The sequence below is a fragment of the Polyergus mexicanus genome, unplaced genomic scaffold (assembly GCF_030449975.1).
Source record: "Polyergus mexicanus isolate NDT 795.1 unplaced genomic scaffold, iyPolMexi1.0 SCAF_1, whole genome shotgun sequence".
NCBI classification, from domain to species: Eukaryota; Metazoa; Arthropoda; class Insecta; order Hymenoptera; family Formicidae; genus Polyergus; species Polyergus mexicanus.
The window spans coordinates 12,032,104-12,053,920 of record NW_027223321.1 but is presented as its reverse complement, the minus strand read 5'-3'; the positions used below and the strand labels follow the sequence as shown (position 1 = coordinate 12,053,920).

At 38.8% G+C, this 21,817-nt stretch overlaps 1 protein-coding gene across 2 annotated transcripts in view; it reads right to left on the bottom strand.

Moving 5' to 3' along the window:
• Nucleotides 1–264: 264 nt before the first annotated feature.
• The window catches only part of LOC138935374 (ras-responsive element-binding protein 1), a 100,429-nt gene continuing 78,876 nt past the window's right edge, over nt 265–21,817 (bottom strand). Inside the window, exons 1-4 of one of the 2 annotated variants that reach the window (XM_070299878.1) lie at nt 17,489–17,676; nt 6,686–6,762; nt 1,872–6,317; nt 265–1,555 (exon numbers count right to left, since the gene is read on the bottom strand). In XM_070299878.1, the coding sequence (XP_070155979.1) occupies nt 956–1,555; nt 1,872–6,317; nt 6,686–6,762; nt 17,489–17,507 (5,142 nt within the window). In that variant the 5' untranslated portion in view covers nt 17,508–17,676 and the 3' untranslated portion in view covers nt 265–955. Of the gene's footprint in view, nt 1,556–1,871; nt 6,318–6,685; nt 6,763–17,488; nt 17,677–21,817 lie in introns of those variants that run through there. The other variant, XM_070299869.1, reaches the window with a different exon arrangement.

Below are 21,817 nucleotides of genomic sequence, written 5' to 3'. Positions count from 1 at the left end.
GAAAAGATTGATTTTTAAAAAATTATCTCTGTTATCATCATACAATTTATACAATATTTTTTTTTTTATATATATCTATATATATATATATGTATTATAATATATAATATTTTATTAATATATATATATAATATATATTATAATATATATATTTTATTAATATATATAATATATATAATATATATAATATATTTTTTTATTACATGTATATGTATATATATGTATATGTATGTATATATATAATTTTGAATTTTATTTTAAAACTGTTTCCAAACAAATTTTAATTTTTTAATTTTTAATTTTAATATAATAAGAATTTGAAACAAAAATAAAAAATCGTAATCGTATAGAATGGATTCCCATTGATTCATTTAATCCACTTATTTTTTGCAAAGTAAGTATAACACTTGTTGATAATACAATCTCGTTATAAACTGTAAAATTTCATCTCATAGAGCGCATAATCTTATTCCGGCTACTGCTCTTTCTCCCTCTCTCTCTCTCTCATCAGAGAACTTTATTTCGACAGAAAAATTCTCCGAAACACTACGGTGTTTTATACAAACACGTGCGACAAATCGATAAGGAATGTAAGGCACGATCGTGAACCTTAGACGGAGAATTGAAGAGAATTCTGACGATTAATCTAATGATATCTTCTGTGCTTATGAACAGTAGAAGAAAACGATGTGCGATCAGACAATAACATTTTTCAAATGACGTTACCGCAGATAAGCATGGTTCAGTCCTCTCTTACACATCAGACAAGTTATATATTTATCATCACTCAGATTTAGTGTACCAGTTAGCATCGCCAGAAATATCTAATTCGATATAGATTGCTCGATATATTTAACTACTACATATTATACTTAATTTATATCTTCCTTCAAATACGCAATTCGCGTGTGTCCGATCGCAATCTGCTTTCTTCCACACGCTTCTAACGTATCTATCACTCGCTATGATTGACACCCAATAACTTGGCCGCGTCGTCCGCCGAGCTCAGAAGAACCTTATCGAGTAAACCTTTCTCGCGTATGCCCAATAAATTGGAGATCAAGTCGTTGTCGCCGCTCTCACTGGGCACTTCCGCGGGAGGTGGCGGGGAAGGCAGAGAAGCAGGCGCAGCGTTCTGCGAGCTATCGTTTGCCATTCTGCCGGTGAGAGTGGCCATGTTGTCCGCATAGTGATTGTACCGCATAAGCGCACAGGGTGCCGCGTCCGCTGTTGCGACTGCCGCAACGGTCGGTAGAGAAATTCTGTCCTGGGTACGGGGTCTACTAGTATTCGTAGAGATTGGCGAATGCTGCTGGCTTCTAGGTGTTATCGTCGGTGGCTGCGCAGGCGAATTGTCCTCGTCACCGCTATTACCTATGTACATGGCAGAATCCACGGACTCGTGCTTTTTACGGTGGCGCAGCATGCTGTGCTTCAGCGTGAACTTCCTAGTGCAGATGTCGCATTCGAAGGGTCTTTCGCCCGTGTGGGTTCTCATGTGACGCCGAAGATCTTCCGCGGACCAAAATCGTCTCATACAGAAAGCACATATAACCTGTAGAAATAAAGCATTAATTGAGCTTCTTAGAAGCCAAACTGATAAATGTTTCTCTTGTAAATTTCTAATATTAGCGCTCTACTATTAAAATTAAGATATTTAAAAAAAAGAGAAGTTGATCAGTTTGGTTTTCGGAAGGCTATCATCAATTAATGCAAATATAATAACTCTTTGCAGCCTTCTTTTCAAATAGTACAAATTAATCTAAACTACAAACTGGAACAAAGCAAGTTCAGACTAAATATGTTTTTATTTTCTCAATTGTAACTATCTTTTTTAAAGAGGCAAATGTTAAAGAAATGATTTCTTATACCTTTCTATTACTGTAATCGGGAAATCGACCTCTCTTATCTTCGCCGTCACTAGGATGTTGCTGTGCCATCTGATCTTCATTCGCGTCTATGTTCATAGATGCCATATCGAGGGCGCCCTTGGCCTTCAGCATATCGTATGAGCGCTTGTGATGCATTTTGATGTGATCCAAATTATCTTGACGCTCGGAAAAGCCGCTATCGCACAAGTAACATTTGAAGGGAGCATCGCTAGGACCAGGCGATGATCTTGGCGACTTGCGTGATCTGGTGATCTCGTTCATCGATGCCAGAGATGTCGTATTAGAATTTACCTTTACGGCTGTGCTAGGGGAATTCTCCATGTTCTCGGATGCGCTCGACGACCGGCTCTCGTAATCACTATGATCGTTCTGCGTGTTGGAGCACTGCGGTGGACTATTCTGTTGATCGCTGGATTCCGATCGGGACGTAGTCTTACGATGCTTAGTCGATCGGTGCTTTTTCAGATTGCCTAAAGTAGAGAAGGTCGAGCTTGGGCACTGATTGCACTTATACGGTCTTTCGGGCACGTTTCTCATGGAGAATGTATTGTTACTACTACTGCTGCTGCTGCTGGCAACCACCTGTACGTCTGGCGAGGAGGAGTTTCTGACACGGCGCATCTTATTCGCCTTTGCCTTATGTTTCCTTAACAAGTGGCGGTCGCAGTTGGACTTTGTAGTAAAGTAATGCGAGCAATGTGTGCACTGAAAGGGCTTTTGGCCGGTATGAGTGAGAATGTGCCGTCTCAGCGATGAGCTCCAAGGGAACTGACGCGGGCAATAAGGACAAGGGACTCGATTCGGTGCCATCGAGTACGCGGACTTCTTCTTCTTCTTTTTCTTTTTATTCGACGAAGAATCATTTCCGGAGTTTAAAGAATTCGAGTCGGACTTTTCGCTACCGGAATTGTTGCCACTGGTCGAGGCTACAGGGCCTTCTTCGTCGCTCAAGTACTGCGGTTTGAATTCCTGATACTGCTGAGATGCGTTGTCCAATAGTTTCGAGACACTCGCAAGATCGGCTGCTCCGTCCTCCAGTTTGCCCTGCTCTTTGCCGGAGGATTCCGTCTTGATCATCTCTTCGTTATGTATCGATTTGTTTTCAGCAGCCACAGATTCTTCCGCGTTGATCCTGTCTACGCCGTTTCGTGCAACTTGTTCACCGTGAGATTCTTCCAAGGTCTCTTCCGCGGGGTCGATCAGTTCCTTTTTCACGACGATATCTTTAATGCCCTCGCTGCTCTCTAACTGATCTCTCAGCAAGCTTGTGCTAAGTTCGTGCTGAGCTTGCGGCTCCTGTGCATCCCTGTCGCCTGATTCCTCATCTATTACCATTTCGTCATCCGAATCATTGTCATCCATTTTATCGGCTTTTAATTGTTGTGCTAGAATGGCATACTTTACTTGATCTGAAATGGGATGCGTATTATAGTCCGATGTAACCATTGACGAGTCGACGTTTTGAAGAATATTCGGATATGGTTGAATTACTTGCGAGGTTGACGGGCCGGAATTCTGCATCATATTCGGATGATTCGCTGGCGGTCTGCCTCTAGTTGAGTGTCCGCCGCGGGGTCTTTGGCTCCAATACTGAGGATGTTGTTGCTTAATGTGTCGTTCCATGTTGCTTCGCAGTGTGAATCTTGCCGTGCAGTGCTCGCAGCCGAACGGTCTCTCGGTGCGGTATCTGCGCTGCTTCTGCTTGGGTATTAGCACGCCATTTTTGAGTACCATCTTCACGGGATCGTTCGATGAAATGCTATCCGTTTTTTCGCGGCTCGGTGCGGCTTGGTTAGCTATCTGCGCGTTCACCAAGTTCGCGTAGGCATTGTGTTCGCTCGAGGATTGCGGGATGTCCCGCGCCTGCGCGTATGCCGCGTAACTGGTGCTGGGCAGTGATGGTTCCACGGGAAAGGTGCTGCCGCCGGTCAACTGCAAACCCCTGACTAGCTCCTTCTGCAATTTGCCCTTCTCCGTCAATTCCTGACCGAACATATGAGGATTGAGGAAATACGACGGTATCATAGAGGCGCTAGTCAACGTATTGAGATTACGATAGAAAGTGCTCGCACAAAAATTCTCTAACGACGTAGTCGAACTTTCGCGTGCTCTGTTCAGCAGAGCTTGAGTTAGCAGTAGTGCCGGATTCGCGGCATACAATTCCTGATTGTTCTTATAATGTTTCTCCTCCTGAGAATTTTCGTTCTCCCTCTTCCGTTTCCTGCTAAGATCTAGAACAACGTCCATGGATAGATCCAAAGGACCGTCCTCTCCCGAACTTAACACGGAGCTTGTCGTGGACTTGGTCAGATTTATCGGACTAGCTTGAATTCTTTGGTGTGTATCTGTTTTGGTATCGCTGACTAGAGACACGCTGCCATCCGATGATCTTGACTCAATATCCTCGTCGATCTTTGAATAATTAGACTTCACGATCAGATCATGAGATACGTTCGATTCTTCGGCATTTTTCTTTACAAGATTGAGAGCCTGTATCTTTGTTGGTCTATGGAATATGTCCGGCTTCTCGTAACAATTCATCAGCATTTCAGCGCAAACATTCGAAGGTCCTGGGTTACAGTCCATCGATACAGGCGGATAATGTATCTGCTGTTGTTGAGAGGTTTCTTCACGCTCGTTCGGATAGATGAGCGTTTTTCGCACGTCGTCCCTGACACCTCTGGGCGAGCTTCTCTCAACATTCTCATTCGTCGAGTCCTCGCTTGGATGATAGATCAGCGCATTCTTAACATCCTCCTTGCTGATCATTCCATGGCGATTCTTTACATGTCTCTCGCAATTTGCCTTAGTGGTAAATGCGTAATTGCAGAGGGAGCATTCGAAAGGTCGATCACCGTTATGCGATCTCAAGTGCTTCAACAGGGCCCCTTTGTCGGTACTGGTGAAGGGGCACATATTGCACGGATACGGCATTCCCGGTTCTACGTTCATATGCGCACGATTGTGCCCCTTGAGCGCCCGCAGATTGGGAAACACTGACGCACACAATCTGCAGGGAAACTCGCCCTTCAGCTTCATTTTCCGAAATTCCGCAGTGAAAGCATCTTGTGCCTCCTCCTCGTTATATTCGGACGAGCAGGTGCCCGAGGAACCCGAAGAGCCGATATTCGGATTAAACTTGATGTTGTTCTCGGGCGTGCTGGTGTCCGAGCGCGGGAAGGTCGGCAGCCCGTTCAAACTGACGGACAAGATGCTCGGGATATCCGCTAGATCCTTCATCTCCTTCGGTTCCGTGATCTCCTTCGGCTCCCTAGATTCCTTCGCTTCGCGCGCCAAGGATTTATTCTGCAGATCCAACACGGCGAAGAAGATCTCGCGCGTCGTTTTGGGATCGTCAGGCTGCGGGGACGGAGCATCCAGTTCCATTTCGAGATTGTTATTGGTATTGTTATCATTATTATTGTTGCTGTCGTTACTGTTTCTCTTGTTCTTGTATGGACCTTTGCATTCCTTTTCATGATCGAGCTGCGCCTGTCTGCACGGAAACGCATGCAGGCACTTCATGCATTGGAATCTATTGACCTCGCCGGAGGCCGGTCGATGTAGCTCCTGCTCGCACATCCGTCGGGCGATTTCCGCGAACTTTGCCGCCGAAAAGTCCATGAACGTGAGATCGCCGAAACCGTCCACGGTGCTGCGACGACTGTTATTGCCGCCTGCATTCTTCTTGTAATGACTCATAGAACGATGGAGGTTCAATTGCCGGTGATTCTTGAAGGTCATGCTGCAGATCTCGCAAGTGGCCAGGGATTCCGGATGCACGCGTTCCATGTGAGCTTCTAGCATCGCGCCGCTCACAAAGTCTTTGCCACAGATTATACAACCGAACGTCATCTGCTCCCCGTCCGGTTGGCATCTTATCATTATTCTGGTATTATTCATGAGGGTCTTGTGCCTCTTCTGCTCCTCCGTGTCGCTGGCATCATCTTGCAAGCATTTTCGCTTGCTCGCGTGATGATTGCCGGGCGACGATGGTTGCTGTTGGTCGTCGATCAAGATTGGCGAGTTGCGCCTGGCTAATTCGTTGTTGTTGTATTCGCCCTGATTCGTCGTCGCCGGTCTCTCCGAGCCGCTGCTGCCCTCGGAGTCCGTGCAACTGTTCGGCGACGCCACCCGATGGGTGCACCTCACGTGACGATTCATATTGCCATTCGTCGTGAACGACATGTTGCAGTATTTGCACTTGAAGGGCCGTTCGCCCGAGTGTACCAGGACGTGTCGGTCCAACGAGCTCGCCGAGCTGAGCACCTTGTTGCAAACCCCGCAGCTGTAATCCTCCTCGCCGCTGCAATCTGTGCTGCGGGGTGAGTTATGGCCGCGCAGATGATTCGTTAGTTCGTGGGAACTGGAAAATATCGACGAGCACATTGGGCACGGATGCGCGCCATTCTCCGATAACTCGACCTATTTTTCGGGGAAAATGCGATATTAAGATATGCGATAATAAGATATGCATCTCATGAATAAAGATGAGATTTGCGCTGTTAAAAATATTTTCGTTCGCGTCGTTCGTCTCTCATATGTATGATTGATAAGATTGTCAAAATTTCTAATTATCTGATTGTTCTTTTTGTTTTTTATTGTTTTTTTTTTTTTTGTAAGATATTAGAGTGTTGTTAAAGCTTTTAATTTATTAACATGAATTTTATTATAATTTGATACTGTTATTTTTAAGATTGTTATTCAAGAAGTTGTTCAAAAAGTGTTATTAGCTGTTAATTAATTACTTATAATAAATATTTTGTCTAAATAAATGTGAAATAAATACTTACGCTTGATGATGGTGATGCGGCATCAATTTGTGTTTCGTTCTCCTGCTCTTGATCGGTTCCATTCTCGAATTCAATCGCTGCAACACAAAAAGCATATTTTAATAGAACAAAATATATAAAATGTGAAATGTCCATAATATAATTAGGTAACGCGCAAAGAATAAATTTTCCCAATTTCGCTTACTATCAAATATTTTATAGATATTAATTTATTTTCATTAATATAGATGAAAAGATGAAATGCGCGTTTAAACGCGAGTCGTGTGAACGAAATCGAGGGCTTTACATTTCTTACTAAACTAAATTTTTACTAAATCATTTCGCAGACAGAGACTAATTTCAGGAAGACCGGAAAAACCCGCAGAGCGATCTCACAAACACTCATATACACATTCTGGACCACAATCAGCTGACGAAACAGGAAAACCAAGACATCGGATATAACAAGAGAGAGACGAATTTGTGAACTGAAGCTTTAGTATAAAAGAGAAAAAATATTTAAATTTTTTATAGAATATAATTATCTAAATATATTCATTGCGATTAGCTTTAATCGAATACTATGGCTCTATAATCATTATATATCCCTCTCTATTTCAATTTATTTATTTTCTTCTTTTTTTTAAAAAAGTTCAGTTTGTGTCAATTTACACAAATTATGATCCTAAAAATACATGGCTGTAACACAATAAATGTAATCGAATTGCAAGCTTTTCTTATTATCTGCAATCATTAGAATAATTCAGATCATTGAAAGATTTATAACGTGCTTACGTATAATAGTGTCTAATCAATGTGTGTAATATCATATAGTTTCTTTTTTTTTTACAAAATTACTAAAGAAACTTCGCTCGACGAAAAAGCAACGATTCAGTTGATCTTCACGCAATCATTACGGCATAATTCAAATCTCGTTATAATGGCGTAATAATATAGAATACGCCGAGAATATATCGTACACACTGCGACCGGCATCTGCTGTCCTTAAAATAGCAGATAAACAGGAGCCACACACCGGATCTCGCCGGTGTGTCGCATCCTCTCTTCGGAGGTCTTACCGGGTACATAAAGAACTGTGTCAGCGCGACACATAGGACAGGACACAAATCTGACCGAGTATTCCGGAAGCTGATACCCCGAACCGCAAATGAAGCCGGGACAATAACATTTATCAACGTCCTCGCTCGACGTTCTGACCGCACTCGACCGTCTATTCTAACTTGGCGCGAGACACTACCGTGTCTCTTGATTTACACACATTCTCTTTTGGAGAACGCAGTTAGCATATTGAAAAAAAGTCAGCTGAATTGCTTAGAATCCCGCTAACGCGGGGCAAAGCCAAGCTGACACGCAGAGGCGGACTTTTTAATCGCTTTGATATTTATCGATTCGGAAATTGATCGTGTTTCGAATGCGAGATAAACTATGGCGTCATATATTTTCGGTGTTTATCTGAGAAATTTAAAATCTTTTCTGCAGGTTATAATCCTGTTTACATGTAATGTAATAAGATGGAATAAAACAAAAAAAAAAAAAGTGACAAGACGTTATATTTCATATTTATGCTGTTATTTTGATAGAAAAATATTTCATTTAAATTTTAAGCAAGAATAAATTTTAAAATTCTAACTTAAGATTATAGATTCTTTAATCGCTGTGTGTAGCAGTGTTTAAAAAATTTAGATTATTGTCTTTTAAAAAAAAAAGACATTATTCTATAGAAAATTTTACACACGCACTTTTTATTATTGATGCAAGATGAAATAGTTACCAGAGAGAGAGAGAGAGAGAGAGAGAGAGAGAGAGAGAGAGAGAGAGAGAGAGAGAGAAAGAAAGAAAGAAAATATAACAAAACAGCTCATCCTTCGATGTGCTAGAGAGTCATCTTTATATAAATTTCCTTATCAATGAGATTAAACTTGGAGATACTATTTCGAAAACAATACCTCGGAGATGTATTTTAAGAGCAATGACTCATACTTTTCCTTTCCAAGGATTTACCAGAACAAAGCAATATCACGAGAATATCTTACGAATCATATCGATTCAACATCACGTCCTGGTGTTAACTATTTTGAAGATTTCCCCTCCCCCCCCCCCCATCCTTATCATATTTTCATCGAAATTAAAAGTTGTTCAACATCTAATAGATGATGAGTAGCAAATTTTCGCATGAAATACGGGATCTGATAAAATCACGTTTAACGTTGTTAAGTGATTTTAACGGATCTCGTATTTCATGTGAAAATTTGATTTAAAAATGATTTTTTAAAATGATCTCTTTTTTTGTCTCTCCTTAACAAATTTCTGCGAAATTTCTGGAGTTTATTCGAAGTATTCGAAATCAGACAATTGGCAATAACATATCAAAACGAGCAATTCGGAAAAATGAGATAAATTTTACAAGATTTCCACAAAATTTTGATAAGATAAATAAGATTCTTATATTCGTCTTATAATTAGATCTGTATAGATTTGTATCCATTATAAATTAAAGTTATTAAAATCTTAACGTTTATATACTACCCATGTGTTTTATATCTTTAGAATTTTTGAATTTATAAATAAAAATACATAAATATTTTTCAATAACATTAAAAAAATAAAAAGTACATAAGTATAATAAAATTGAGAGATCCAACCCAAGAATTTCTGAAAAATAGAGAAATGTGTTATAATATCTACATATGTAAACATATGTATACACAAATGTATACAATATGTATACAAATACACTTCTATTTATTTTCTATCAGATAATAAAGTTTAATGAAATGCTTATTATCAAATTAATAACTAGGAAAATGTGTGCGTGTAATCTCATGCAACGGTAGACGGATACCGGCGTTAAGCATAATAATTGACACCTTTAATATAGTCGAAGGACGTAATACGGCTTTGCATTCTCTTTCTGGAAATCTCGCATTTGACTCGCCGATATTTACGCGCATCTTACGATAACACATATTAATTGTCACGTAATAAAGAAACGGAATAGTTTTCAATCAGAAATTGAGATGAAACAAAACAAGTATTTCAGATCGATATCTTTTTTTTTTTTTTTTTTTTCAATTAAATCTTATTATCTCAATGTTATGATCACACTGTAATTAAAAAACATAATCTATCGTATGAGATACGGTAAATGAATCCCCTAAATATCATATTACACATACAGTTCGCCGATATTAAATATTACACAGTGGTCGTCGTGTGATCCTAAACGAACCTGTTCGGTGGGCGCCTATATAAATGTACCTGTCGGCAGGTGAACTTAATTCATGCGCGTAAATCATGCGCGCGCGCACGCCTTGGTCAAGTGTGGAGAAACCGGGTCTGATCAAGCTCGTCTGCGGTTTAACACGCGTGCCTGATTATTAAAATAACTCTTAACCCCTCGTGACCAATTCTAACTGCTTCTAATCGAGTATGCATTTTTATGTCACGAGTGAAATTATTAATTATTTTTATCATATTGTATAAATAAAATAATTCATTTTGATTTTGTATAAATTGATATCTGAAAATATAGTTACTCGAAATAATTTGCAAATTTTTTTTTTTTTTTTTTTAATTAATCGCGCTTTTATATCAACTATATCTGATTTTGCAATATCAAAACGTGACAATTTCTAATAGAATTTTTTTCACAGCATTGCACGATTACCTTAGATATAGCATGTTGTACTGTGAGAATACATAAGTAAGAAAACATCAATATCCTCGCATCGATGACGAGAAATGCGAGGCAAAGAAAAATAGAAATCGTTTTTCGTGGTTCATGGAACGCCGTAACGATTAGTCTCCGATCGTTAGAAATGGAAAGCACCGTGAGGAAAGATTTCCAATTGCGACGATTAAGAATCTATACCATATTTCATTCGAGACAATCAATATGCGACAGATTCGAGAGAAATTGATTACAGAATATCTAGAGTGAGTATTATTGTAATTAAACAATATAGATAACAAAGTTAAAAACTTACAAAGTTCGATAATAGATTTATTATTCAGTACAAATATAAAATTGGCATCTTAATTTTTTAACCAGATCTTCAGTTTCTTTTTATTATTTTTTATTTGAATTTTTCTTAATAACCAGGTATTTTTTTTTGTATTTTATAAACCCTCAACACCGTATTCAATATTTTACGACGATAATAGCATAAGTATCTTCATAGCCGGTTTATGTAACAAAGATACAGAAATAAAAAAGAATTTTCCGCGGGAAGATGAGATCGAACGATGGGATTAAATGCGCTTTAGATTGAATAACATGTAGATAATATCATGTCTCGCGCATGTGGATTTGTGCTCGAAATATGTGATGTAAGAGAAAAAAATAAATACTTACACGTCATATAAGTGCAAACACTTAATAACAAATAAACAAGTGCAAAACATTTGACTTTACTTTATCTTATTAAAATTTCATAAACCTATTTTTGATATAGTGCATGCATTATATATATTTATATATATATATATACTATATAATATATGATTTCTATACATTCATTATATTTATACTAATGTAAAATTAGGCCATGTATTAAAAGTCTATTTTACGCTATTAAGAAGGAATTGGACGGATCAGAAACATTAAAAGTTAATAAATCTAATACATTTCGAGAATCATGAATTTGACATTGCGCCTTTCAAAATATAAAATTAATAATTAATTTGTGCGAGTTAAAATAAAGATTTCCCCGTAGAATAAAAATTTAATTTTATGAATTTTTGTATATCAGTCACTATAAAATTTTTCTAATACAGTTGTTATAAAAAAGTTAGTTCAATATAAGATAATATTTACGATTTTGAGATTAAATTATATTCTATAGGACAAATGTTTAGTATAACTCATAAATTAATTATTAATTTTATATTTTAAAAGGCTAAAACTCTGCTTTGTGCGTATCAAATTCATGAATCTCGAAATGTATTAGATTAGATTTATTCACTTTTGACGTAGTCGATCCATGCCCAGTACCTCCTTAATAGACTTTATGCGTATTTAAACGACTATATAATATTAATTTCTGTTTATAAAAAATATCTCTCTTTACGAAAGATCAGCAGGGATTAATGCAGGGAAAAATGGACGAATTTATCGAGAGGGACCAATGCGGGAAGGGCGACTCCCGTAATCGCACGGTTTCAAGGGAATCGAGAGCGAACGAGCTGGAGGACCATACAGAACGCCACGCCTATATCTGCATTGCACCCTCGCCGGGGGATCTCGTCGGGGGAGCCTTGAGGGAAAAAGGGAGCAGTGTCGTGTCAGCACAAGGGCGTACATGCGCATTTCCGTTCGCTCGCCCCGATGCCACCCACGAATCGTAGGATGCTGCGCTGAAGCAGTCGTGGGGGAGGGAGGGGGGGGGGAGGGGGGTATAGATGACGACCCGACGCCGTGCCGCGTCGCGATTGGCCGCCGCCTTTCATCTCTCTCCCGGAGCCTTTTTTTATCTCCTTCTTCCCCTTCCACCGCGCTCCCCCTCCAACGCAAAACCAACCGTTCCCCTCTCGTGCCGATCGTCGCCGCCGACCCGTTCCTTTTATCTCGCTCGCGTTCTTCTCTCCTCGCTTATCTCGCCCCTTTATCTCGCGCCCGCTTGCGTATACCCTCCGTTCCTTCTTTCCTACATCTCGCTCGCTAGCTCTCACCGGTTCTTTCTCTCTCCGTCATCCTTTTTTTTTTTCTCCCTCGGCGCCGACATCCGTCCGCCGCTACTGCCGACGATCACGCTACGTTTTTCTCCTCTTCGTCTTCCTTCCTGTCCGTAGCCGCAGACTCACGCTCGCGTCTCGTTTTCTTCTCTCTCTCTCTCTCTCTCTCTCTCTCTCTCTCTCTCTCTCTCTCTCTCTCTCTCTCTCTCTCTTTGCTTTCCCCTCGCCACTTCTTCTCTTCCCATTTTCGTAACCCTGCTATCTCATACCCGTTTCCCTTTTTCTCCCTCGCTGTCCTTCTCTCTTTTCCTTTCGACGTCGGCGCCTCTTTCCTTCTTTGTCTCCAACCTCCCCTCCTTCCGTCCAGTTCTCCCTCATCATCCCCGCTTCTTCCACGCTCGGATACACCCACGCACCACGCAGGAGAAACAAAGATGGCGGTTAGTATGTTTCGAGAATCGTCTCTCTGACAACCTTGGATTTACCCATCCGTAACGCACCGAAGCAACCCTTCGTGGATGGCAACCCGTGGATGACTATTCTAATTTGCGCACGAATACCTCTCTCCTTTTCTCTCGCTCTCCCCCGTTCTATCCTCTCGTCTGATTATCATGTTTCCTTATCGGTTACATTAACGATACGTGCAATCGATTCAGACGTGCGTTTCTCCAAAAAAAGTTAAGGAATTTCGATCTTTCTCATAAGAGAAATGGATAATCGGTTCGAGATGATAAAAACATTTATTTCAAAAACTAGTATTTTCATAATCCGTAACATTCCGTTTAGATCCTTCATTTTGTGAAATTTGGATCACGATTTCTTTTATAAAATTCTTTTAAAAAAATTCAGAGTTTAGTTGAGTTAAATTGATGTCAAACTGAATATCAAACTTAAATAATTACTGTACTTTAATAGTGATTTAATATAGAGTGGCTATTAATATATTCGACATTATTTTGCACTGATGTAAATCAATGAATAGATAAATCATTAAAAATATAATTAAATTTTTGGCATAAAATATGTAATTAATTTCAGCAAAATATAAGTTTCTTGATATTGAGTATAAGAAAATACTTCAAACAAGATTATTTGCTCACTTTTTTTTTTTTTTTTTTTTTAATCTAAATTCAAGATCGTATCGCGAACTCACAAAAGTGAAAAGAATTGATATCTTCTTTTAAACAAGATTTCTTCCCAATTTATTTTTTGATTTATTACCAAAGATATTTTAAGCAAAGTCTCTATCCTCGCGACTACTTTCACGTTTTTATATTGAAATTCATGAATTACGCAGCTCTCTGTATTCATTCTAATCTCAGATAATACCGAAATTTGTATTGATGATCCGGCAATTTAAACGGTACGAATATCGTTCTTAAATTCTTCCAAAAATTCAGATTTGTAGAAATCATTTCTTGAGCGGTAATTTTATAATTTCATTATAATACCGATATAACTTGTCAAACTGCATTTGAATGAAAATTTGTTTAAAAAAGCAAACGAAATATTTTATATTAACCATAATAAAATCGACTTTCTTATTTCCGGTCAACGGAGACGTTCCCAAGGTATGTGACTCGACGATTTATCAAGACGCGCGATATAGAAAGCAATTGTCCGTCGCAGCTCATTAATTTCACGACCGTGAGAGGGCGAATAGAGTTCGCTAGGTGGAGGATATCCCGCAAAGTACCAATCGTATACGTGGCCCAACCGAGTGTTTCCGCATGTACCTAGACGCGGTTGTCATACCGACCTACCTACCTATAGATCGTCGTCGTAATAACGTCTATACAAATCCTAGACCGACCTTACGACGCCTCAGGGAAAAGCGGGAGGGAGGTAGGAGAAGGATGGAAAAGCCTATGATAAGTGCGCTGGTCGGCGAGCGTCTGATCTTTAGCCGCGAAGTTGATACCGATCATGTATCATCCGCATTGAGTTTTTTTGATAAGAGATTATCAAATATAGTTTGATTTTTTATAAAAAATATTCTACGATCTTATGTTCTCGCGTGAGAAAAATCGAGATATCGCTAATGTTATTTAAACAGTAAACTGTCATTTAATTAATATTGAATTTCTGCAGCAATTCAATATAATATATTATTATGCGTTATTAATGTATTATATTAAATGTCTACAGAAATTATTTTAACCTTAGATTTGAATTTCACCAATTAATCTATACACACATTAATCAAACAAATTTTTTGATCACCGGTTATCTCTCGATCAAATCTTAAAAACAGAGAGTATGAAGCATCGTGAATCTTTTTCAGAACTCGGACTTTTTCGTTACCTTCGACAAGTAAATGATGATAAATTAATATAGCCTTTATATACAATGTAAATATAATCTTTACAATATACATTTCCGAGAAAAATCCATTAACCGGCACTCTATATTTTCTATACATAAAGTAAAGACGACCACACTCGTCTAACGTTCCTTTTTCCATTTTATATCCATCGAATATCATTCCGTGCGCGAAATCAAATATTGAGATATCTTTCGTTTTGAAATACATGCATTTTTTTATAAATATTCTGATCTAGAAATTTATCTGGCAATGAGTGGCTATATAAATTAGAATAATTATTTTTTAATATTAAAAAGGAGATACTTAAAAACAAAACAGATTGTTTAAGAATTTTTTTAGAAAGATCGATACACTGATTTTAAGATATATTGTATTTAATTCTCAATAAAAAAAAAAAATTTATAAAAAATATATAAAAGAGTCATCTGTTTTAATCACTTTAAAATCTTCTTACTAGCATAAAAATAATTAAATTTTTTCATCAATATATTATTTGAGAGAAATATGTATTGCGAATGATTTATTTCGATGATTGATTGATGCAGATGTGGATATTCGTTTATATTGCACTTCTATTAGTTGTCGCGAGATGTTTCCCGACGAGTTTTAACAACGCGTGCACTTTCTTGTCAATATAAACATGGCTAATTAATCTATCTCGTTACCGAAGGGCGCCCCTTTGCTGGGGTGAAAAAGGGAGCGGTTGACTTTCCGCACCACACCCTAATTCAGGCTTCGTGGAGCCGCTCGTATAATCATCCTTGTGCTCTCTCTATCCGAAGGAAAGAAATTTTTTTCGGATAACACATTCGCACATCCGTTTACATACATGTAACATAGTCTAATTATAGTGTATTTAATTAAATTTTAATTCAAATATAGTGCATTTTGCTAAAAACACTCAACACACATATTACATATAAAATATTTGAAAATAAAGATCAAAAGCACAAAGAAAAATTAAATCTTAATATATAATATATTAATCAAACAAATTCTACTGTAATGAAGCTATTAACCCTCAACGAATTGACATTATTAATCTTCCATATGGCTTTTGAGAAGAATTTAAATGACTGCCTCGAGACGCGATTACAATCAAAGTTATATTCTCCAGACTTTCATAATGTTGTTGAAAAAAAAAAAAAAAAAAAAATTATTTAATATTCTATAAAGTGTTAAATTTTAGAGAGTGTACTATGCGAAATTTCAAACATTCGATATTATCCATATCATTATATTATATCTTGTTAATCATTCGAGATTAAAGGCAAAGATTTTTGTTCTTCTTTATTATGCGCTTTGAACTTCTTCCAAATGTATCGTGTAAATATTATTATTATTAAAAATTATTATTATTAATATTAAAAAGAAAGAAAGAAGAGTTTGTATAAAGGAAACTCTGAAATACACAATTTTTTCATAAATATTACAACAGTTTTGTATCTTCGAATTACATCTCTCTCGCTCTTTCTCTCTCGCGTTGCAGCTTCTTTACTATAATAAAATTAAATATTTTTTTTTTTTCAAATCATAAATCCGTTACATCGCGCGTGTTCAAAGTTACACCGTAAATATTTTTCATAACTCTGCAAAATCGCATACTACATATAGAAAATATTTGCCTTTGACGGTATATGGGAGGCAAAGATATCGCTCGGACTTTCACAAAAGCGTTTCTACGGCCAGATAAAGGTTCTTATATCTGCTTAAATTTGAGCTACCATTCATTTCTCCTTCAAATACATGTATACCATTATAAAGAGATTAGAAATTTTCGACACGTTACGTGTAGCTACCCCTTCTCTGCCATTATCATTAAGAACATCGATGAGAACATCGCGTTACTCGTGAAGAGAAATCATTCCAAGAAAAGAAAAAGAGATGATACGATATCGATCGTTAATTTTCACGGCAAAACGATTTTTCAGCAGCATTTCGTAATGAAAAAAAATATTAAAAATATTTCTTGTGCATGACAATTTTTTAACATCGTTCCTCCAATATTTTTCACTTAAAAAAAAAAAAAAAAAAAAAGGCTCGATACCAATTATCAATTTGTCGAAATGTAGTATAATGGAAAAAATATAGTAACGTGTAATGTTACATCTGGCTCTTTTCATCGCTCAAAATTTAACAGCCTGAAGAACGAATTAGATGGGCGCAAAAATCCGCTGCGAAGATTCGCTACAGATTTGATGATGGAAACCACTCGCGCACGATACCTCGAATTGCGTCACCAATACAATTGATGTAATCTCGTTATATCTCGTTGCGAGTTTCGTTCGTGGAATCTCTTAGCTCGCTCTCTAATATGACCATGAAGAGAACAGGTGAGTCCGCGCCCGCACGCGCCGCTTGTACGTTTAAATATTATAAAATTTCACACGATGAGTTAAGATACTAAACGAACACACGTGCGCGTAAGATACGCGTTATACCTATGGACAAAATAAATTCCCCCCACCTCCCCCCCCCCCAAAAAAAAAATAAAATATCGAGAGGAAAGGCATTCCGTGAAGGAAACGCGACGAATTTATCGATCCTCGTAATAAAATCGCGCAAGATTCTTTACGAAAAAAAAATTTATATAACGGGACGGTACAATGCATCATAAAAAAAACTGTAGTAAATATTAGTAAACATGCGGCTAAACGGAGATCGATACGCGAGAGATCGAGTTGTGATTATTTATCGGAGTAACTTTATTTTGCGATCGGATCTTTACCGTATTTTTTTTTCTCTTTTTTTTTTTCACGGAGATAAAATTTTTCGTGAAAAACTTGATTTCCAAACGGACGTACCTTTCTTTGAATATTCCATGATGCAGAGTTCGCTCCTAGCCAAGGTATCGCACCGTCGAGAGAAGAATTCCAAACTCCAGCATCCGTGAATGAACTGTGATTTACACTTTAACACCCGTTTATGAAGAAGAGGTATACGGGAGTATGCCAGATCCGATACACACCGTTCTATACACTTCGACGTTATCCCTCCCCCCCCCTCCCCCCACCCCCAAGTCCGGGAACTCGATTGATCCAGAGATGCACCTTCCGAGAACGCGATCCGTTACTCGCGCGCGTGCTCCGACAGGGAAAATCCAACGAGATGCCCATAAGAGCGCATCACCGAGAGCTCCCACAGCGGATCTTCACTCTATCTCGCTCGCGCTCCTCTCGCGCGTCTATGGGATGTTAACATCGATCGAATCTCGTTCCAAATTGCGGATGCGAGTCGGCCCCGACTTCTCGATTCTCGTCGTCGTCGTCACCGCTCGTCGTACAGAAGCACACTGAGAAGAAACGCGCGTAACAAGCCGTGGCGTTCGCTTCGTGATACTCGGAGCGTCTGAGCGCACGACGGCGATCCCGAAACGAGAGAGGGTCCCCGATCCTCTCGACCGAGAGGAGAAACGTGGCGGGGGCGACCACACGGCGACGCTCCGTAGCAGAGTAGGAGCAGAGTGGAGGAGGGTGGGCGGGGGATGCGATTCTCTCCTCGTCGAATGCGCGTGGTGGTGGTTGGGAGCGAGGGGGGGAGGGGAGTGGAGAGCTACGGCGAGAAGAGAGGACCCCGAGATTCATGGGAGAACGGGTCACAACGGGCCGACTCGCCGCGCAGTAATGCCTCTGACAGTTTCTCTCAGCCTGTGTGCGTCGCTAACTCATCATCCCTTCCTCCCATTGGTCCGACCCCGCGCGCGCGCGCACCGTCTCTCTCACCCGCACCGTCTCACCTCTCCCGGGTTCGCCCGGCGATCATCCCTCCCCACTACTCGGCTCTCCTTCGCCCGTACCCCCGCGCACGCCCCGAGACCCATGACGCTCGTCGGACACATCTACGTGGATACATGGGCGCCCGAATGGAAATAACTTCTCTCCGAGAACGGTGGATTCTTAAAGGCTTTTTTTTTTTTTTACTTTCCCTCGAGAGAAATATTTGCGCCCTTGACCTTATATCGTGGATCTTTCTTTCTCTTTCATCGCATTTTTTTCTTATTCTCCATAGTGTGCGAATATTAATAGCGCATGTACGGGATCATCTTAAGGATGTAGAGTATATTTTTTGATTTTACTGTGAGTTTGAGAAAAGGAATAAAATCTCGATACAATATATTAGATTACTATAACGAGGTGATAAATTAGTTGACGTACGATCTAATTGATAGAAAAAAGCAGCGAATATTAATTTTATAAATGAGTTGATGTTTAAAGAAGAAGTCAATGTACGTGTAAAAAAAAATGATAATTTCAAATATATATAAATTTGATGAACGGCAAATCGTTATTTTCATCGGGATGTATTGAAATCATAATTATGATGATAGAATTCAATGTTTTAGCATATATACATAAATCTAATGATAGATATTTCGAAAGGTATCGCGAATTCTGCATTTACGATTAATCTCGCATTTAAAAAATGCTTGAATATTCGACCATATTTCTTTTTACAATTATTTTAATAAGATATCTTTCAACATTTTATTGTATGTTTTTTAACATAATCTAATATTTCGTTAAGATACACGTGCTTTGCATCCATATATATATATTCTACGTTCCCTCTGCTTTATATTGCAAATTATAATTACTAACTGCCATAAGAATTACATCACCAACAATACTTCAGATTGTTATTTCTCTATCTTGAGATAGGAGAAAGAGATTCTACTGTTTACGGAAAATATTTACATTTCCCTTCCTCTCTAATCTTTAATCCTCTCGTTTTTAACGGGTTAGGAGAAAAATCTCAGATATGCGATTTTATCATGCGTTCTTTCACGCATTATATCCGCATACATATGTTGGAGTAAATACTTTTTATCGGAGAAAACTTTCGCATTTATTGGTTTTGTGCGTCTGTAATGTATCTACAATGTAAATACAAATATCATAATCTACTTCAAAGAAACCAAACAAGAGAAATGTAGTTCCCCAAACATGGCTATTCTAGAAGAACGCGTTGGGAATAAAAATTTTCACGCGATGTGCAAGGATCTTCGCGTGAAAAATAAAATTTTTTTCTCCGTTAATAGCGTGTGACAATTGTTCAGAAATTAATTATGGCTAATTATTATTTATTGCTCGAAAAATTAATGGTCACCTTCCATAATTACATCCGATTACTTTATCGTCTATTGGGGACATACATCTTCGAAAGACTGTCCGTCCCGAGCGGCAAGATCCTACGATTTGTTAAACGTATATTCATCTTCTCTCCCCTTTCCCCTCCCCCCTAAAACGTCTGTTCTCAACGGACCGTTGGGAAAATAACCGACTGTCTCATTGCCCCCTCTTGCAGACGCCCATGTACAAGTACGTTTTCCACCGGAGCAAACCTTCGCCCTTCTCGCCCCGCCGTTTCTCCTCGCTCGCAACGATCTCCGTTCTGGCTCCTCTTCCCCTACTCGTCCTCTTTCGCGCACCCGGTTCCCTCTCTCTCTCTCTCTCTCTCTCTCTCTCTCTCTCTCTCTCTCTCTCTCTCTCTCTTCTCTTCTATCTCGCAGAGAGGCGCCGACGTACTACCACTACACAAATGACTCGGTTCAAGCCGAGTCGGCGCCTAACGCATCTGCCACCCACACTAATATACGACCACCACCCTCGACGGATCGTCTCTTCACCATCTCTACGTGCTCCGCGTCTGATGACGACGCGCGATGCTTCCCTGGAAACGATGGGCGAGCCCGCGGCACCGATTCATCGATCTTTCACCTGATTTAGTCTTCCTATCTCTAGAAAAACCAGGTTACCTTCTCTTCCCTCCCTTCACTATCTTCCCATCCTTCGCTGCTGTCGAGACGTTAATGAGATTACTTTGGGGCAGTATTGTGCAGTATTATGCGGTAGAATTAGTCAGGGGTATTAGAAAAAAACGATCAAAGAAATAAAGTCTTTTTTTTTTGGTTTTTTTATTACCGATACACGAATGCAACCAAAAAGATGTGCGATGACACGTCAAACGTTATTCAAATCGTCAAGACCATTCGTGGCAGTTGTGCATGATAAGACACAAGGTCAACGTCATTGGATGGATGACCGCGAGCGTTAAAGTTTCATAGATAATGTACGCTCGAACTTGCCAGTTCTACCAAGATATAATAGAAAAAATAGTTAACCAATGCACCATTTATGATTCTAAAAAGAAAAAGATTAAAAAATAAGAAAAGAAAAAAAACATGGCATGTTTTATTTGTCAAACGCATAGTTCGACGGAGAACGATAAATAATCGTCCTGTTTACAGCACAAATGTATGTATATCTTATTGAGGTAAAATATATTCAAAAATAAAATCGAATAAGTAAAAATAAAAAAAAAATTAAATTAAATAATATTGTAATAATAAATAAATAGATTTTTTAAATGTCGTAATATAGCCTTAATCCCCTCCGTAGAAAACTCAGATTGTACGTTATTGTCTAGGATTACGTTTCAAAATGTCGTCTTCGAGAAAAATTTTACTCGATGGCCGACCTGAAAGCTGGAACCAATCAGAAACACTCGAAACGATGGAAAAGATTTCGAAACGATCAACACTAACAGAGTGAAATCTTTCTTGGAAAGGACATTTGTGTGGGATGTAACCCGGTGATGTTATTGAGAGTCACCTACGTCCAATGTTTTTTTCCTTTATTACCTCCTACTGTTCATTATCTTATTTTATGATCCCAATAGAGCCGCTATACAAGAACGCATACCTGGCGATCGGTTTTTCTTAAATAAGTTGGAAACTGTCCGGCGGAACAAAACAATGCCCAAGAATAATCGATAGTATCGGTTATACTATATTATCATTTGGGTTAAACATCAAAGACGATTTAAAGAAAACGCTTATGCTAATTCTCGATAGACCTGGACTTTGAACACCCTCATTATGCAGGGTCGTGAAATTGACTGGATGCTGCAAGAAAGATTAAGGAGCCAAGGAGACAGGTAACCCTTTGCCATTGTTCGCATTCAGAATCTCTCAGGACTCATATAGGTATAAACCAATTTAAAAAAAAAAAATATCTTTTCTTCTCTAAAAAGGGGAGATTCAATGACCATCCTAATGTTTCTGAATGCGTTACCGAGAAAGTTAACTGAATAGAAATAGAAATTAGCGTGTCTATATCTTCTTTGTCTAGTAC